General features: G+C 44.2%; 1 protein-coding gene across 4 annotated transcripts in view; it reads right to left on the bottom strand.

Annotated features, from left to right (window-relative positions):
* rerea (arginine-glutamic acid dipeptide (RE) repeats a) overlaps nt 1–20,430 on the bottom strand; it is a 122,355-nt gene that overhangs the window by 35,277 nt on the left and 66,648 nt on the right. For all 4 annotated transcript variants that reach the window (XM_020632345.3, XM_020632347.3, XM_065961017.1 and 1 more), the window contains 2 exons: nt 2,419–2,524; nt 794–890 (listed from right to left, as the gene is read on the bottom strand). In XM_020632345.3, the coding sequence (XP_020488001.1) occupies nt 794–890; nt 2,419–2,524 (203 nt within the window). The remainder of the gene's footprint in view (nt 1–793; nt 891–2,418; nt 2,525–20,430) is intronic.

The raw sequence follows: 20,430 nt of genomic DNA, 5'->3' as shown, positions 1-20,430 counted from the left end.
TGGTCAGACAGAACTGGAGGAAGAGTCAGACACAGGAAACACAGAACGAACTCATAATATCTGATTTCACACCAAGAAAGTGATTACGCCCGTAGAACTCCTCGTGACACGAAGCACAGAAAGCGTGAGTGGCCTCGTAATTACTCCAGAGGCTGATGTTGTGACAGATGTGTGTACAGGGGAGTCGACACACGGCCAATTCAGTTTGTGTTTTCAAAGAAGACAGCATGAGACATGTTTAACTTGTAGATTTGTATCTTTACACATCTAATCTATTTCTACTGCAGCTGTTACAGCAGCAACACACATTACCGGTTAATCTGTACAAAAATGTTTAATAAATAAAACTGAATAAATGTGTGATTTCTTTAGAGTTGGTTCATAGACAACTAGTTAGAAACACACAAGTAATGAAGAGTGATCGCAGTGATGCAACTCTGCAGAAAAAAAAGAGTCTAAAATGTCGATACTTTTCTGTCATTGTGAGGTAAGGGGACTTTTCTACAAGCCACTTACCAGTACTTTTTTTTTGGTATTTTATGTAGAACGCTAACATGTATTTGACAAATGTCAGTCTGCTTTAATTCCATGATACATACTAATATTAAAGTGAAGTGTCTTTTTGTTGTCACTTGTATCTGGATCACAGCCACAAGTATTTTACAATAGTGGTAGATGTGTATAAAATCTAAGACGTGGCTGCTTGAAAGAAATTGCAGCTTCAATCTATAGTAAAAGTCCCAGTTTGTCAGCAGGTCTGCTTGCAGATAAATGTGAGTTCGTGTTTGTTTACCTGAGAGCAGCAGCATGATAAGTATCCACATAGTCGGAAATGAAGAGTTCTCTACTCCTGACCACAGGGTCTGTGATAACCAGCTCCCGGCCAGAGTCTGTGCAGGAATAAAGACACAATGTTACTAAATGAATACCTACATTACAATTATGCTAAAGCCAATCAAACTCATTTATTTATGATAATAGAGAGACAGAGTTAGAGTAGGTCGGTATTTGAACTCACTAATAAAATCATGAACACAGTTCTGCCTACAAAGTACCAAGTAACTCTGTGGAGATCAACATTATGCCACATAATTCAATAAACCCAATAAAGAGCAGTCCCCTGAGGAGAGGACATAATGTTCAGCTCTCAAGTGAAATGACCCTTGTGGGGGTTAAGACGTATCAACAGCACCAAGTCGAGCCAGCGCTCAGCGTTGACAAACGACCTAAGTTGTTGCCGCGGCGCTCCGGCCTTGTGACTTCAATTCTAATAATCCCTAGTCTCTGCTGCAAGGACAGACTGCAGATAACAGAGCACTTCAACACTGATGCTGTTTCTGGAAAGAGCAGCATACCGAGTGTATGGTGGGTAACCTCTGTGACACCTAAACTAAAGCCTTCTCTCTGAAACAACTGATACTTAGATTGTGGTGGAAAGGGAAAACAACACAAAACAGTGTGAATGAAGATGTCTTTCTTCTCTTGTTTAAAAGCTGGGTTCACAGAGCATACACCTTATGTTGAAGGTCAATGCAAGTGTTTGTGTTGTGACAGGGAAACTAACATTTTGCAAAACTAAGTCTGAAAAAAAAAAAAAAAAAATATATATATATATATATATACACACACACACATATATATACTGAAAATAGCTTGTTTAAAATATCACACTGTTCATAGTGAGGACACAGAGTCCTTTCTTGTCTGCAGAAAAGTACAACATCAAACTCTTTATAGTCAATATTTTTAGAACAATTATTAAAGTTATGTTTTCATGTTGGACTGAGGAGGGATGAAATCAACATCAATAATAGCATCTAGACACTGAAACACATTCATACATGTAAACCATGTCCATTTAAATACATGACAATTTGGTGTATCAAATGAGGCAATTGTGTCAAATCTAAATAATTATACATCAACTGAATATTCAAACTTTTAAAGATCAGCATCCTCTGTCTTTTTTTTGTCATCAGCATGTGATATGAGACGGGTGTCTGAAAAGTCAAGGCAGTGCTTATGTTCCTGTAGATGTGTATGTGTCAGAGTGTGATGAGTCCTCTGGCACTGATGGTGTTGAGAATTTGCGCTCAAGGGCCACATAATATCGCGGGTTATTAACACTTGACAGTGCAACTGTCTGGCCTGAAGGAGTGTTACCGGGGGAACAGCACAGAGCCACGGGATTGGCTCTGCTGCCAGGGACACCATCTTCTGGTTTCTGTTTGAAATGCAATTCACAGCTAGCTCTTACATCTCCCAGCAGCCCAGAAAGCCGAGGCAGGTGTATGGGTGTATTTGTGAAGGAGAGAAACTGAGTGTTGGGTCACAGAGAAAGTATGTGTGTTTGCTTTCTGTGTGTAAGAGGTAGTGTGTGTGTTTGTGTGCTTTTCAGGGAGTCAGAGGCAATCTCACCGTTCTCATTGTTGCGATCCTGCACCAGGTGCTGATAGACAGAGTCAGGCACCTCTGACTGGCGGTAGTACCATTTCACATTCATCAGCAGATGGTCCCGTTTACTCTGCAACATGGAGAGACATACAGCGAGTGAGCAGGAGAAGAAAAAAAAACACAGAAAGAATAACAGACATCATTTTGTTTGATCACAACGTCACAAACCAGCTTCTTTGTAAACAAGTGATGCTGTGCAGACACACAGTTTATGACTCACACAGGCTGATGCCAAAGAGCACGCAGAGAGACCGAGTCAATTAAAAAGGGATTGCAGAGCATTTAGAGCCTTAATAAAGTAAACAGTGGGATGGCTGTATGCTGGAGGCAGAATAGAAAGAGGAGAATCATGAGGGGGATTCATGTGTGTTAAATCTCTGCCTTCCTGGTTTCATAACTTAGTGACAACACTGTAATGAATTTAATAAACTATTAGGGCTTTACAGTTTACACACGCACAGGTATTTTATTCTTTATCATATTTTGGCTTTTATAGTCCATAAGTGCTGCCACTTACTGGTCTTTTCATGAAGTGCATATCAGCAAAGGCTTGTAATTCCTAACATGACCAACAAGTGGCAGCACTGGGGTGTGAAGAGAGCTGTTCCAGGGCCAGTCAATGAAAATACACAGAGGGAGGGGAAAAAGGAGGGGGGTGGGGGGGGTGTAAGAAAATGACAGAAACTGAGGCCAGCAGTGAGGTGAGGGATGAAAAGGGCAAAATACTGTTTTCATTTCATGTTGTAAAATATTTATTGTGCCTTCACATGAGCCCAACTGACCGTCACAGTGCTTTGAAAGAACATTAAGGAGACTGCCGGGCTGGGGTGCTGGACTGAGACACAATCCTATTGGCCCCAGCCATCTTTATTAGACAGTCGGTTGCAGTGCACAGTACTGTGCTAACTGGCTGAGACACCTGCACCACCACTGACACCACCCATGGAGGAAAGTAGAAATGAGCAGATGGAAAAATGTTGGAAGGGAAAAAGTTGCTAATAATCAGAGACAGACAGTTTAACATGGGCTCTTTCCAGGCTTTTGACTGAAAATGCATGTGTGTGTATGTGTGTGCATGGGTGTGTGTATATGCAGAAATATGAGGTCAGAGTAAAGATATTTAAAGCCTTTAGAGTACATTGTTCTGTTATGTCACTGGGGAGGAGACTAAGCACACGCAGCCAAGCAAATCATCACCTCCCTAAACACTCAAGCCCACCTCTGGTTTTCCCATTCCTCCTCTCCTCTCCCCTCCCCTCCCTCTGTTTCTGATCCTTCTCATTCCAACCCTCCTCTCCATTTTCTTCCCCTTGTTCTTCCCCTTTTCCTAACCTTAAGCAGGAAGGAGGAGTGAGTGTGTAAGTGAGCCTAGATGTGTTAAACAGCAGCTAATATGCAGTCAGCCAGCTGCATTTACTGCACTTGACGATTGTGCAAGGGTGCACGCAACATCACACATCCAGACACACTTTTGATTGTTATTAAACACAGAGTCATACTGATGGACTGTGACACAGACCCCCTGAGCATATCGACATACTGTGTGTGGAAGAAATGTCTGCAATGACGTCATGTCCCTCCCTCCCTCAGAGCAGTTAGCCCACCCTTCCCCACCTCTTGTCTTTCCAGTGTACTGACACTGTTGCCTTTTAAACTAACAGGCAGCCTGCCAACACAGAACGAGTAGTTATCCTGTGCTTATACATAATTAATACTTTAAGGAGACTGTAAATTCTGCCAGTGTGCTACCTGAACATTTCATTTCTGTCTATGAAACCGCAATTCAAAAGGGATTTGCGAGAGCTGGAACAGACACACACTCACAGATTTATACCTTATTCAAGAGCCTGCATTATTTTAAACCAAACAGAGCAGAGAGCAAATGTTACTTCAGCTATCATCAGTATCCTCATCACTACAGAGTAGCTGCTGCTCTCTAGAGCAGATTGCTGTTTAGAAGCTCACCGCGGCGTTAAGCCCTCTCAGGCAAAAGAGGGAGGGAGACGGAGAGGAAGACTGCGAGTGCAACATATGGAGCACGTAGTGGGAGTTAAGCATAGCTTTCAATTATCCAAATTCTATAAACACATGGGGTGGAAAAATGAGTAGATAATGCTGGGAGAAAATGGAGAGGGATGATAGACAGCTGAGACTCAAAGAACCAACTACTAGCTGTAATTCCTGGGTTTTGCTAAGCCTGCCATGGAAAATAATGGAGAGAGGACATATAAGAAGCAACCACAATGCAGAATTGATTAGAAATTCCACGCTGCCTGTGAAGAGCTGAGTCTCGCACAGTGTCGGCCATCTTTGTCTGTCCTGCCATAGGCTAGACATGGCCCTGCCCTCCCTCCTCCTGGGCCCTCCTAAACCCTGGGAATGCCACTTGCTGCAAAGAGGCCAAAAGACTCTCTAAACTACTACTGAGAGAAAGAAATGAAACAAGAAAGGGAAGAGTGCAAGTAGGCAGAGCAAAGGAGATGTTTGGGGGGGGGGGGGGGAGGAGAAAGGAGTGGGATTAAGGGGAGGAGGAGCGAGGCCATCTCATTTCCTCAGAGTTAAAATTACAACTATCCTCTCCTTCTGCTTTACTGGAGCCCCCAGGGTACAAGGCTGCCCCTTTATTCATTGAGGAGATATAAATCTGAGAGTCATGCTTGGAGGCTGAGCACAAAGCCACCCCCCCTCCTGGCTTAGGCTGGCCTATGGCATTCTTGGGCAAAGTCGTAAGACAGTGATTGGATTTAAGAAGAGTCAATTCTCTAAAGGTGGGGCATTTTAGAAGATTAAAAAGGGAAATGTCTTGCATAATGTATTCATAATGTAAAGGGGTATGTTGGGGGGGAGGGGGGAGAATAAATGCATCATTCCATTCTTAAAGCAGCCAAGACAAGCAAGGCTTTATGTGTCAGTTAATTCTCCCTGTGACTAGCTAAAGGTGGCTGGCGCCTTGGATCCATAATGGCTGTGCACTTTTCTTTGTGTGGCTGCATGTGTGTGCAGTCAACTCTGGAGCTGGGGCCTCTGTGTACGACTACACCACTACAAAGACAGGGGGAGGGGGCACAGAGGAAATACAGAGGGCAGACTCCCCTTATAACAAGGAAAGGCTTTACATTTGAAAAGGAAACCAGCCTTTTTAGACATACGCTTAAATGTTGGACTAGAGAGTGGAATTAATTCCATGTTTACAAACCGAAGAGTGTGAAATCAATCCAGTGCTATGCAACACAAAAAACAAGACAATTTTAACACCTTACAGTGTTTAGGAGAGTGCACAGCGATACAGACTTTCTCCCACATCTGTTCACACAGTGCCCTTTACAATATGGTCGTTGCCTCCAAGCCCAGCTGAGCTGTGACAAAACTAAAAGAGTGTTGTAACAACCTGTAAGCCTCAAACCTAATGCCCTACTCCCCCTCCCCCCTGTACTGTAACACAAGAGCTCTGCCTTAAACAAAACCAGACCCTCCCGCTCCAACACGACAGGCCCCCAGTGCACCTCGTTAACAGGAAACCTCTGTTTATTTTCTCTGCTTTTCAAACACTCTCTTCTTCCTCTGCTAACCCTGTTAGCGAGCCCCCCCACCCCTCCTCCTCCCTTCACTGGTGACTTCAGCAGCTAGGATCTATGACTTCCTTCAGGAGGTGGCGGCCAGAAGTAAGAAGGAAAGACAGGTCTTAGACATGCAGATAAAGGAGACAGAAGTGGGAAAAAAAGTGGAAGGTCAAACAGGCAAGAGCAGCAGCAGCTCAGTGTAAGCAAGGAATGTCAAGCAGTTCAGTGCGGCTAGCAGGTTGCTGCGCTAACAGCTTAGTTAGGCAACGCCCCAGGGACAGTCAGGGGAGGCTTGGAGATGGTGGATCAGGGGAGGGCAGTGGCGGTGTGACATTGACAGGCAGAGTGGCTCAAAATGTCATGCAGGGCAGTTTGTGGGAGTTTTCAACCTCGCCTGCCCGCAAGGGGAGAGTAAGCACGGCCGAAGAACAAAAGGCTGATTGTGGCATTTGGAGGCAGAGATGCGATCTAGGAGGACTAATCTGCTGCTCTAACATGATAAGATTAGAGAGGGGAGGCAGGAAGAGCTGGCTGGGAAGATCACACATACACTCACATAAACACACACACACACAAAGATAAAGGCTATGATTGGAATGTTTTTTCCACTTTGCTTTTCCTCATCTTCCTTCATTCTCTCTTTTTTTTTTTCTCTCACTCTCTTACAGACAGAGATATCTGCCAGCACACCAGCACTCAATAAGCCCTTCCATCTGGACGACAGAACACACACACACACACACACACACACACACACACACACACACACACACACACACACACACACACACACACACACACACACACACACACACACACACACACACACACACACACACACACACACACACACACACACACACACACACACACACACACACACACACACACACACACACACACACACACACACACACACACACACACACACACACACACACACACACACCAAAAAAACCGGATGTGTGTGAATATACACTGGCAAGGTACAAGGGATCTGCTGTGCTCATGCAATCTACAACATCTCAGTGACTGACAAAGGAGGTTGTTACAAAGAAATGCCAGCTGTGTGAGCAAACACATACACAAGCGAATGTACTCCCTCACACACACACACATACACAAATAACAGGCTTTCAGGATAAGCACCACTATTCCTCTCCCAGCCCTGCAGTAGAGCAGGGCAGCCTGGGACTCGGTGTCAGAGGTAAGAAAAAGCACCTCTAAATCAGGCTGTCAGAGCCAGCAGCAGCAGGATTCCGCTCTGCAATCCTCCTCTCCTTATGGGCTTCACACTGAGCACTTGGCTACTCGGAGGAAGGAAGGATAACCTGCCCTCCTCAAGCCGCCTTCTCTTTTCTTGGGCACGTACAGTATAATAACTCTAAACAAATGCAGATTACAATGTTTGCTAGGAGGAGATGTGGGCAGCTCGCTTCCCCCGCCTGGCAACAAGAACACATGGAGTGAGTGTGGGAGGCAAATGGAAGGGGGGGGGAAGGAGGTGAGTCCCAGCTGTGGCAGCGGTAGCACTGGCAGGACCTTTGCGCCGTGCCTACACAGGGGTGTCTCTCTCTCTCTCTCTCTCTGCCTCTCCCCAGCTTGACCTGTTTGGATATTAAATCGGTGCCCTCTGCTTTGAACACACTGGGCCCATCTGTCAGCCTGGCTCCATATTGGATTGGATGAGCTTTAGCCGTTTCAAAGTGAGCAGATTTGCTCTCATTGCTCTTTGTGTGTGCGCGGGTGCACGTGTGTGTGTGTGTGTGTGTGCGAGCCTTTGAACAGGAGCTCTCAAGGAATCAAGCAGACACACATAAATCACTCTATAAATCACCCTAGTAGTCGCGTCATTGTGTAAATTGTCGATATACAGCGACACATCAGAGGACGTTTACAGGTCTGGTTAAAAAAAAGAAGGGATGGTGGCAGAAATGAAGAAAAGGCAGGAAAAGAACAGAGGGGTTTTAGTCACATGGAACTGGCAGATGACGCTAATTAAGTCTTGAAGGCTGAGGGCCACGACTGATGCATCATACTGCCAACCACAGGCACACTTTATACACTGGAGAGTCGCAGCACACACATGACTGCCACATCCGAGGGCAAGTTCACTTTGTCTCACTGCATGCTGATGACAAACAAGACAAATTAATGCACCGGCTTTCATCTCTCATTTATTTCAAATGTGGCACAGTAGGAAAAAGTAAATACATAGAAGAGACAAAAAAAAGACAAAGACTTGGACAACATTGCTCTCCTGCTAGACAGAGAGAATGAAGAGCACCGGCCCTGGCTGCTCGCTACATAAAACATCCAGGCTGTGTCCAACTTCAATATTTGTCTTTGCCTCCAACACACTTTGTGCTGCACGGCACTTTTTAGCCAAGAAATTCAAGTGGAGTTAAGTGACGGTAAAAAGAGCAGAACCGTGAAAGGAAAAGGAGAGAGGATATGTAGAATGCATTTACTAATGATGATCATTATCTGCAGACCACAAACACAGAGCAACTTGGGACCTGACAACTTTGTGTTTAGTGATTTAGGCTACATGCAAGTACACACAGGCACTTCTTGAGAACACAGTCAGAAATCCTTGCAGTGATAGCAGCAGGGTAAAAAGAAAAAACAAAACTAGAATTCATTTCCAAGTGAGATTTCAAACGTAGGCTGTGCGAGGACAGATGGAGACGGTTAGAGGAGCTCATATCTGGGTGTTCAGATCATAATACTGACTTTACTTCCCAAGCTCTCCCTCTCAGCCAGACACACACTTACACACATAGAGCCTGCCAGAAAACATTGTCATTGCCGCCTTCAGCCTTTCATTGAGCTGCTTCAAAGACGGCGCGCTCTGATACCTGGCCTCCTGCGTGTATTATTGTGCTTGCCGTTGTGTATGTGTGTGTGTGTGTGTGTGTGTGTACGTACTGGGATGTTCTCTTGAGAGTAGAGACTTGTCTGGTCTCAAGGTAATACCCAGGAGTCCGGATTCACAATTGAACGCAGACACGAGTAGGAATTCTGGTGTTTTTGGATGACAAAGGCTAGCTTTGTGTTGAGCAGAGTGTTTAAACGACTGGGTGTTTAGCTTGGAAGGCCATTTCCCCTGTGATCCATTGTGTTAGCATAGCATAGTGAGCTAATGAGACATCTTACTAATACTGACTGGTCTACTGCTGTGGAGGAAGAGAAGGGGGAGTGCTTGCTGAGGAGGGATGGGCATGCAGAAAGGATATGAATATCAGGCTGTGTGTGTGTGTGTGTGTGTGTGTGTGTGTGTGTGAACGACATATTGGATGCCTGCCCAGCAAGCTAATCTGGACCCTTGTGTGTTTATGTGTATTTATATGTGTGTCTGTGTGTGTACAACTAGCAGTGGCAGAGAGGGAGCTGTGGGCTGATTGAGCGCTGTAATGGAAGACAGGAAATGAGAAGGTTTGCTTAAGCCAATCCTAATCGATCTCCCTCTCGCTATAATTGACAAACACAGAGAGACACACATACACATTATCCAGGCTAAAATGTAGGCTAATGCAGTAGTAATACATTTGGAAACAAATCCGACTGTGTGTGCACAGAGTGGGTCAGGGTTTTTTATGTGTAGTACACTTGTCAACGACTCCATTGGTAGGGAGAAAGGTGTTGTGTTAATGTGTGCCACTTTAAAGATTGATGGGGGTGCGTGCTTTGAAAGGGATGATGGAGTGTTGTTAAAAAAGGGAAGGTGTGTGTGTGTGTGTTTGGTTTTCTCTAAGTTAAAGGGGTTGTTCGGACCTCAGTAGAGTGCTTTTAGAGAAATATTGATAGCAGTATCTGAAATTCCTCTGATACTTCCAAACATTGGGGATCACCAGCTTCTGTTGCCGCCAAGATATTTCCATTTAAAAACATTACGGTGCTTTAAATAGATTTCCTTGCCAGTTTGACTCACTGTGTCACTAATCTTGACTCCTCATGGTTATTACAGTATGATGATATGAATGATGGTAACATGAGTGCATGTTAATTGGCCAAGAAGAAGTTGACAGTGGGATTAAAAATTAAAACAGCCAGATAATGGCAGACAGCGGTGAAAAGATGAAGCATGATAAGTGCTGAAAGTGATTGCTGTGAAAAAAAACATTAATTCTGCATTTTAACTATTTAGGGGCATTTTATATACTTCAGTTAATCAGATATTTTGATGTTTCAGTATACGATTGTTTACAATGTATCAATTATAGCAGACTTGCTTTGTTGTGATAGTATTGTGTATCATTTTGTGACTTATCCTGTGATTCCCACCCCTAATAGAGAGAGTGTGTGAAAATGACAAAGAGACATTGACAGGCTTAGTCTGCGGGATAAAGTGTATTGCTCTGTATGTTCAGCACACATCTAAACAGAGCAAAGAGGAATATTTATGATCCTTCTGACACACACATACACACATGTTCATTTCCAGCACATATACCCTCATGAGACAGAGGAGTGGCAATACACATCCGGAGATGGAGGCGAGTGAGCAGAGAATAAGAGGGCGAGCATGCAGAAACAGATCTTAACGCTCCGTGTTTAACCGGACGGACGGCATCGCAAACGGCCTTGAAGAGCTCATATCACCATGAGGTGTGATTGTATTGTTTTATCTAGCCCCTGCTTCTGAAGATATCCATCTCGCTGTCTGTCTCTCTCTGCTCTATCTAAGTGTCTGAAGGTGACCTTGGCCTGTCTGTCAGTCTCTTGTGATGACACTGGTCCTATCAGTAATACATCATGTAAGCGGTGTTGCGGCCATATGCCGCACTAGCCGAGCAGTGGGTGGTCTGTCAGGCACACTTGCTTTGTACTATATGCAAATAATCACATGCAAATTAACCATCCGTGTGTGTGACGATATATCGGTGTCGATGCAAATGTAGAAAGCTATCAGATTTGTTTGTGTGTGTGTGTGTGTGTGGACAAAGATTTAAAGAAGTTTCAGACCTTTCACAATATACAGTTAGAGCTAAAAAAGAAAAAAAAAACAAGGCTGCTGCTCAGTGTGACTGCAGCCCGAGTGCTGGGAAAGAATGTGATTATAACACATGTGCACACATACACACAGACAGACACACATACACAGGCCAGAAGCTTTGAGCAGCCTCCTGCTGTGCTGCAACAAGAGATGTATTGTAGACAACACAGCTGCAATAACAAGGCTGGCCCAGTGCTGGAAAGAGGTGTGCTGCATGACTCTCAGTCTAGACCGACAATAACAGCCAACATACTGTAATATGATTATAGCGTTTCTGAGGAGTGTCAGGAGGAAACATACAGTCTATCTGAAACATGTTTAATTCTACCACTAAATTAATTTTAAATGACAGTGGAACAGCTTCTCCTGAGCACTTTGCCTGCCTCCCTAGTTCAGTGATTACAAAGAAAAAACTGGCTGTGGGGAAGTCAGAAGGCATGTTTAAATTAATGGAGAAAGTTAAAGTGTTTAAGACTGTATTATGGTGTGATTGAAATATTTATATATTCCTCCTACGCAGATAAGTTACCAGAGATGTTTTACTGCATTTGATTCTAGTAATGCAACTGTCAAAAGGGTGTATGACATTGAAGGTAAAATGGGTTGATGGAGCAGGAAAATGTACATTAAGAAAATGATTTAATATAAAAACAACAGCTTCAAAAATTAACTTAACAAATTTGATTTATTTAAAAAAAAAGAAAGGCAGAAAAAAAGCACAGCCTGTTCTCCATTAAATGAGCAGGTGCTTTTAAGTAAAACAAACACCTTTAGTGACTTTTTGGTACACCCCATAAGTCTGTCAAGACATGAGACACACAAAATATACTAGGATATTGTGTCCTTACTGTAACAATCATTGAGTAATTTGCCATTTCCTAAATATGTTTTGTGGCTAAAATTCAAATATTGTGTCAATTGGTGACCACTTACAAGGACAGTTGCAAATATCATTCTGTGATTCAAAAATCGAACAAATTTTACTTACTAATTTCCATTTATTTACACTGCAGTCTTTGTATTAACAATAAAAAACACAAATCAAGGGGGAAAAACATTGCAGCCATGATGAACTTAGTGTGTCAAACACATTGGTTATCATTCACACACTCACTCACACACGCACAAACAGAGCGCCCACCGAGAGAGACAAAGAGGTTGAACAACACACCAACATCCCCACTCTCTGCAACCGAGGCACATCAAAGCCTTCTCCGCCCATTTATCTGTGTGTGTGTGCCTGTAAATCAAAAGGCATATTTTGAACACACACACACAAACACACACACGCACAGGATCAGTCTGCATTAGTTTTGTGTGGCAGCATCCAGGGCTGGGTAGAGGAGGTAAAAGATTTTTGCTGTATACGGGGGAATTACTTGCCTCAGCTCACTCTGTCAGGGAGGAGAGAGGGACGACTGTTTACCCGCAGTGAGAGAGAGAAAGAAAAGACAGAGAGGTCAGAGCTGTGCTTGAGTTGCTGCTTTCTTCTCTGCAAGTCACCTTTTGCTTCATTTTCATCCCTATCTTGGCCCTGCCACCTCATCGAAAGGTGACACACACATACACACATCGACTTCTGTCTTTAAAAATGGCTGTGAGGTGTTAGATAAGAGGATTGTCAGTTTAATTAGTGGAAACAGCATGTTCAGGCTACAATACCACACACAGGGACAAAGGAGAAATAAATCCACTCACACATTCAGAAACCCACTGTGAGGGAAACTAAGGAATGCACCTTAAACACACACACACACACACACACACACACACAACATTATGAGTGCATCCCAGTATGACCATATGGTTTGGAGGGGGACTTCCTATCCACCAAAGAGGAAGTGTCCATTTACAGTCCACAGCTCAGTCGTCCGCCATCACATCCTGTCTCCCAGTTCTGCTCTGTTCAGCCCGGTCACAGCTTTGATGTTAAATCAAGCAGAAAAGAGACACAGTTCACCATACCATGCAATCAGCATCAGCACGGGATCTGTTAGGGTGCACACAAACCTCAAACCACAAAGCAGAGGCTGCATAAAACGAGAGCTCCATTTACTGCAGTTTGTGTGTGAGTCTGGTCGTTTTATTGCCAGTTTCTTGCCTTTCTTTTGTGCTGGTGTGATCGACATCTACCTGTCCTTGGGTGCAGACTGGTTAGTTGTTCTTACAGCTGGCTCTTTGTAACCAAGTGGATGCTTGTAATAGATTGTGTGTGGAGAGTAATATGATAGGCTGATGATGGAATGATCCAGCAGACATTGACTAACAGTCTGTAGAGTACAACAGGGCGGGGTTATTGATGACTCTCTTAAACAGCGGACATCATTGCCATGGCAGCCCATACATTATCACAGTGTGGCCACGCCCCCGTCACTGACTTGGACCAATGGGCATGCAGCTACCGAGCAAACAATCCCCAGCAGTGTAGAGGAAATGGTTGAGGAGAGAGGAGAATGCTAAATGTGCCACTTCATCTAGTGATTGACACAAAGCCTCTTGTTTACCACCGCCACGGAGATTTGCATCTTTTTACCGTTGCCCCTCCCTCTCCTCTTCCCTCATGCCGGTTCTTCTCCTCTGCATACCCCCTCTTCATTCCCACAATCCTCGCTGTTTGTGGCAGCGCTGCATGAAGTGGATATTACCCCACCCTGCTGCTATGATATTGATCAGCCTCCTCCCTCCCCCCCCTTTCTTTCTCTCCTTTCTTCATAGCCCACTGCATTGATTCCAGCTCTCCCTGTGAGCCCGCCAGCCAGGAGTGATTACACACGCTGCTCACACACAGTGATGCAAACACACTCATACACACACATAAGACTCTTTGGTAGGGATGTGGGGATGTGTAGCCTTTACTTTAAAGGCTATAAAGCTCAGCGGCTGCTGCTGCAGCCCTGTGAAAACACTGCTTCTTTTCATTTGAGGCAACCAATGACTGTGAGCTTAGCATGACATATTACCATAATAAATATTGTTGTTAAAGCGTGTAAGCAAAGCAAAGAGCAGGCTGGCGTTAAGCCGGCTATGCTCTGGTGGTTTATGTCAGGCGGGTGCTAAAGATGGCTGTGGTAGGGCTTGACAGGTGGGCTCCAGACACCTTATGATTCTGTGCAGAACAGCACATAGAGCTGATACAAATGCCTTATAAGGGCCTGCGGTGGTGTGCTCACCAGCAACTGATAAGCAGCAAGCCTACCAAAGTCAAAGCAGTGAAAAGAAATGGCACATCGGGGGTGTCTGTGTTACATAGACAAAAGACTTTGTCAATGAGCCAAAAGCTACAATTGAAGAAGAGTTGAGGTTAAGAATAAAAAAATGTTTCCAAAATGAGTTAAAAGACACTGCACATGTGGATTTCCACAACAAACGCTGATCTAGCCTAAATGGTGCAAGCAGCAGGATACACTGGCACATTAATTCGTGAAATAACTGGCCTGTCCTGTTTAGCAGATAGCATCTCTGCTGGTGGAGAGTGAGACCTAACTGGTGGAGACCAAATATATAGCAGACGAGCTAACAAGGTCATTGCCGGCTGATGATGCTGCAGGAACGACCACAGATCTTTGTGTAACCTCTCTCTGGCAGCAGCAACAATCCAGTAGATAGTCTGCAGCAACAGGCCTGAGATCCCTCATATGATACACTTCCTCACTGCCATTTGGCATTTAAATGACATTTCAGCATTGAAGCAAACAGTTTGCACTTAATCATAGACAGTTTCTGCTGTGATTTAAGCAGGGGACTCTCCACACAGGGGCAGGGCTGTAAAATCTGCTCTCTTTATGATAACTAGCACCACGGCCTTAAAGCTAACACTAAAGGTGGACTGGATACGAGTGTTAACAAAGGGGCTCCATGGCATGTAAAATGTTAAAGGTCCAAACAAAACACAAAGACAATGGAAGGGAGGGAAGGAGAGCAAGGACAGTGAGAGTGATCAATAGAAGTGATCAATATTCTTCCTCTGTACCTTTCACTGTTTATATAAGTGCTTGTATTGCATCGCAATCTAACCTCTCAGACAGGCTCAAAGTGACTTTACTTCAGTAGTGTGACCTGATAAACAAAAGGTCTTGAATTCACCGTTCTCAAACAATCAATTAGCAGCTTTGACAGATAAGTAACATACTTTGCCATTCTTACACATGGGCTTTGTTGGGAGGAACACGTTATGTTAGTCACTTTGTAACGCTTTACTTAGTAGTACATTTTTCCCCCTGCTTGAGTTAAAAAGCAAGAATATAGTGGTGAGTTGTAGTCTATGTGCAGGAAGGAAAATGTGTCCACCACTAAGGACAGTAATTCTAATCCCACAAAGCTCCTAAACATTATGCTTCTACTACACTAGTTGTCAGAAAGCCTGGCACTGCAAACACTAGATACCAAGGTGCAGCTCACGTTAGCTCAGCAGACCAAACTAAAGTTATTTCCACAAGTAATGAGGTACTTTTATAATGCAGTGACTCAGTTAGTGATAGCTGTAAGTGGTAACTGAAACTAGTTCCCCAAAAATGCAGGTAATGATCTGATGACTTGTTTGCAGAGATGATTATTTGGGCCATAAGTACTTAATGAAATAGTCAGCCATCTGCTAACAGCAAGCGCCATGAGTCCCCCACAGGTCCTGTCACACATCCACAGCTAGAGGAGTGTAAGCACAAGTTCAACACTGATGCACACGACGAAGAGACGAGGTGTGGCTTTTTTGTAAGTATGTGCTTCTTAGCTCTGCGGGAAGGAGAGGACGAGAGGTCATCGCACTCATCCGCCAACTCCATTACCCGCTTTGACAGGGCCACACATTAAATCATTCCATTTCACCTGGAGAACAGGGTGAAGGTAGGTATTTTTTTTTTTTTACTCTGTCCTCTTCTGCTGGTGTGTGAACAAATTTGGACATGATGCTCACATGCTGGTCCTGTATGTGAAATGGGCAAAAATCAGTCCCCCCCCCCCCCCCATATCCATTGAGGCACAAGATTCATCACAAGGTACTGACAGCAGAAGAGAAAAAGAAAGGATGATTCAGAGAAGAAGGAAAAAAAAGAGGAGAGGAATGCCATTATTATGGAAAAAGGCAAATGATGAGCCTATAGAAAGTTACTCACCCTAAGGGGGGTGCGGGACATTATGGCGATCTATAAAAGGGCTGTTAACTTCAACAATAGCCCAAGGTTAGCTTGTTGCAAAGCTGTAGTGAAAGTCTATAGAGACGACTGTGGTAGTCCAACCATAGAAACATCTGGATTAAAAAAATGCATTATAATTACTCTGATTACTGCAATTAGCGCCAGAGAAAGTAAGAAGAGGAATTAAGCAGCACATAAGACAAAGCTTCACACAATGATTGTGGTAACAGCTCTATAAGGGTAAAGGAGAAGCCATTGGATAAAAGAAAAGAGGATTTGACAACTGTACAAAAAGAGGGACTTAGGGGAGGTCTGTATTTTGTTAATCATTTCATTAAGAGAATACTTAGGCTAATTTAACACCAGGCTTAATATGGCAGACTTTCCTCTTTCTGCTCAGTACACAAGTGTTAACTGCCTGCTGGAACAAAGGCGGCTCTGTTCACAAACACAACACTGCCAAACTGTTAAGTACATTCCTATAAAGAGAAGAACAAAGAGCGTTTGAACGTGGCGGGAGCAGAAACGAATACAGCTAGTGAGGGGATAGCACAGACTCAGCCCTTTCATGCCAGGAAGTGTCTTTACCATCGCAGGATAGTGTTTATGCTGCTTCACAGTGTGCTGTTAAACATCGAGGCATCAATAAAATCAACTAGTAGTAAGAGGAAATCCTAGTAGAGATGATTTTCACGGGCAAGAAATGGGGCTGAGAGGGAGGGGAGGGGGTTGAGGTATGTGGTGCAAAAACTGCAGACAAGTAGAAGAACTGGTGGAGATTTTAGCGGTTTGGATGGGAAGGTTCTTTGTAAGCAAAACAGATGAATTGAGGATTACACAACACAGGAATAATGACGTGTGCAGTGTTTTGTGTGTGGAGGTAAGTCACACAAATGCACAGAACAAATGAAGTGTTAGTGTGTGTGTGTGTGTGAGATGCTCGCAGCTGGGGTTCCCTCAGTCCATGTGATCCATTGGCGGTGACAGACAGGCAAACGCAATTTGGACTCGCCCATCAAAACACATGCAATAGCAGCCACAAACACTGTGGGAGGGAATGTGACGCACTGAGCTGAAAACACACAGTCTGCCTTCTGTGTCCCAGGGAAGACCAGGCTAAATTTGTCAGTAACTGCAATCTGGGAGACCTGTTTGTGCTGCTTTTCTACTCAGCTTCTATTTTGTTGTTTACTCAAAACTTGTAATAGATGGTCTTTTTTTTGTGTTACAGAAAGTATGGCTGTGTTCAGTCACTCTCTGGGCAAAACTGTGAATTCTAATCTATATAGAATTGTAGAAAGTGTAGAAAAAAGAATCCTCATTTGAGTGTGAAATCTTCAGTTTTGAGCTGTTCAAGCCCGCGCTTATCTATGGAGCAGAGCAGCTTCTGCGTCTAAATTTTGCTGACATGAAGATAAGACGTGTGAATTTTGGTTACTAGGTTAAGGAGGAGGTGTTTCTTTTTCACATACACTAAAACTGGAATGTGTATGAGACTTTTTAAAAGCGAGTGATGTTTCTCTTTCATGATCAGAGTGTGAGCATATGTGAGCCAGTTGCAATGCATTAGATCAACAAGCGTTCAGGAGATTGAGGAAAGATAAAGCTAGCAGTGAGGGAAGCTGGAGCACATGTACAAAATGTCAGAGGCTCTGTCTTAGATTGCAGTGCTGCTGCAAGGGATCCGCTGGAGATGGCAGCCCTGCGGTGATGCTGTTGTTTTAAGGGCTGTGTGAGGCAGCTGGCTGCGATGTACAAAGTGTAGACATTCCTCAGACCTAACAGCAATCCCTGAAATTTCCTCCTCTCATGTCTGCTCTTCTCTATGACTTGTGCCCTTTCCTTTTTTTGTCTTTCCTTCCTTCCTTTGCTCTCTTACTGGGAGGAGTTAATTTGCTCCATGTGTTCTTTAATGCAGAAAGAGGAGGGAAAAAATAGGGCCCTGGTTGAAGTGTGTGAACCTGATACCACTGTAAATCTCCACTGCCACAGTGTAACCCTCTTACCCCTCCTCCTCCTCCTCCTCCTCCTCGTCCTCCTCCTCCTCCCCATCTTCTCCTTTTTTATTGGCATGTCACACGCTGGACAAGCTGGAAATTACACTGAGCTGAGCTGAGAACTGCTGGCGAAGAACACCAGTTACCTACTTAAGCTGAGAGAGCGGGGAAAAGTTGGAAGTAGGAAGGAGGATAAAAGGAGACAAGACAGGAAGTGGATATGTAAAGTTAGGAAAGGAAGAGGAGGACAGCAGGTTAAAATTAGCTGCCCATTTTCAGAGCAAGGGTCAATCCAATTAAAGCTCGACCAATCCAAGCAAATGTGTTTAGTGTCTGGTTACTACATTCAGAGCTCTGAGGCCGAGAGACAAGACAATTCTCCTCGACATGAAATAATCACTCGAGCTGTAACCGATACCACCAGCTAAAATTGATGAGCAAAAAAACATGAAGGGACTTCATTTTTAAACCATCAAGACACAATAATTGTGAGACAGTGTTTCTAAAGACCCCTTCACTCTCTAATCTAGAGTCCACCTCCTATAGCTGACACGACTGTTGTCATTTTAGCAAGAAGACCTGGTCAGTTAATTTAAATAGGACCTGTTATTATTTTCATACACAACGACTCAGTCGGGAGTCCCTACACGTCAGTGTACGCCCAATCTTCCTGCCATTCTCAGCGTCTTTTGCTGCATTTGTTTTTCCACTGCCTCATCAAAGACGATAGCACTGTCTGTTTGCTCCTCTGCTTTAAAGATAAAGCGCTGTGCTTCGGCGTAGAGCACAGCAAATTTGCTTCAGATGTTAGTGAAGACATCAGAGGAGACATTTTCACTTGTGATGTGCCAGAAGAAAAAAAAAAAAGGAAGTAAAGTGTTGGCGGCACTGCTGAATATTTCAACATCTCAGCAACAAGGGGTGAAATTAGCACTTGGGTATATATGTAAGGCCCAGATGTCATCTGTCAACTGAAAAATGACAAATATGCATGCATCTGTTTGTGCGAGAAATGAAGCAAAGCCGGTGACAGTAAACTCAACAAATCAAACTCCAGGAGAGAAAAGAAGGCAAAAGGCTCTCTGCTGAATTATTTAGCAGTGCTGGGTCAAAGAGGTGGCTATTGATTGAGCTTTTAAAGAGTCTTATGAAAATACTATGGCTGCTGGCCTGGCCCTTAAGCTTCACCAACCCCCACTGTCCAGAGGTGGCACCCTCTCCTAGTGGGAGGCTAATCACCACTCATGAAAACACACAAAATCTCATTTTGATTTCAATCTGCCTCCACTCCCCTCCCCCGTCCCCCGTCTCATAACCCAGAGAAAGAGATCATCCTATTGGCTGAATAAATTGTTTCCATAGCAGCATTTAGCTAATGCACAGGGAGGGCAGTGAGGGTGAGAGAAAGAAGCGTTTTCTGTCAAAAAAAAAAAAAAAAGATGAAAAGATTGGGGATAGTACAGCGAGGAGCCAAGAGAAGGTTTTGGGTGTTTGATTTATTCCCCACAAGCAGCGATGAATACAGCCTCCTGCACTGGTTGAGTCTGAGCTGTGCTGCTATCTTAACCTCGCCATTTGTGTTGCTGTATTTATTCATCGCTGCACTGGTGTGGACAATCAATCTAACCTGCCTCCCTGAAGAGAGACGGAGCTGTTTAGTTGTCTGAGACATGCATGCCTGTCTCCATCTGATCTGAGAAACGCACTGAGCTTGCAAACTGACACCAGAGGAGGACTAATACTTGTCAGTCTCAGCCATATTGCTACTGCATACGAAAATGCTTGCGCCAGCCCCTTTCAGATTGCCGTACCGCCATAACACCCTAACGACGTTCTGCCATCGTCTCGCCGTTGTTCATATACATTGCATCCGTAATGGCGTCATATGGGTGTCCCAGTGTTTAAACTCACATTGCATTACAGCGCCGCGGCGGCACCATAGGCATGGCATGTGAGCACACGATGGGAGCTTCACATACAAACACACTCGAGTATGCGCACAAAAAATAACTGTTCCGCCCTGCCGGCTTCGACGTCCCATATCGCCACAGTTTTCACAAGTATCCCGCCTTCAAATGGCAATCTTTACGCGCCAGTAGGAACAGCAGCTGCTACAGTCAATGACCTCAACATCTAAGCTTAATGACCTAATGTTAGTATACAGAACAGCAGTAATAGCTCCAGGTCAATGGAATTTCAAGTGTGCCGAGAGAGGAGGAAGAGGAGAGGTGAGGGAGTGGGTGGGGAAGGCAGGATTGGGGGTATGCATTCCAGCTCATAAGGGAGGCATT

This window comes from Labrus bergylta, chromosome 12, assembly GCF_963930695.1.
Source record: "Labrus bergylta chromosome 12, fLabBer1.1, whole genome shotgun sequence".
Classification (NCBI taxonomy): Eukaryota; Metazoa; Chordata; class Actinopteri; order Labriformes; family Labridae; genus Labrus; species Labrus bergylta.
This window is presented reverse-complemented; position numbering and strand designations above follow the sequence as displayed.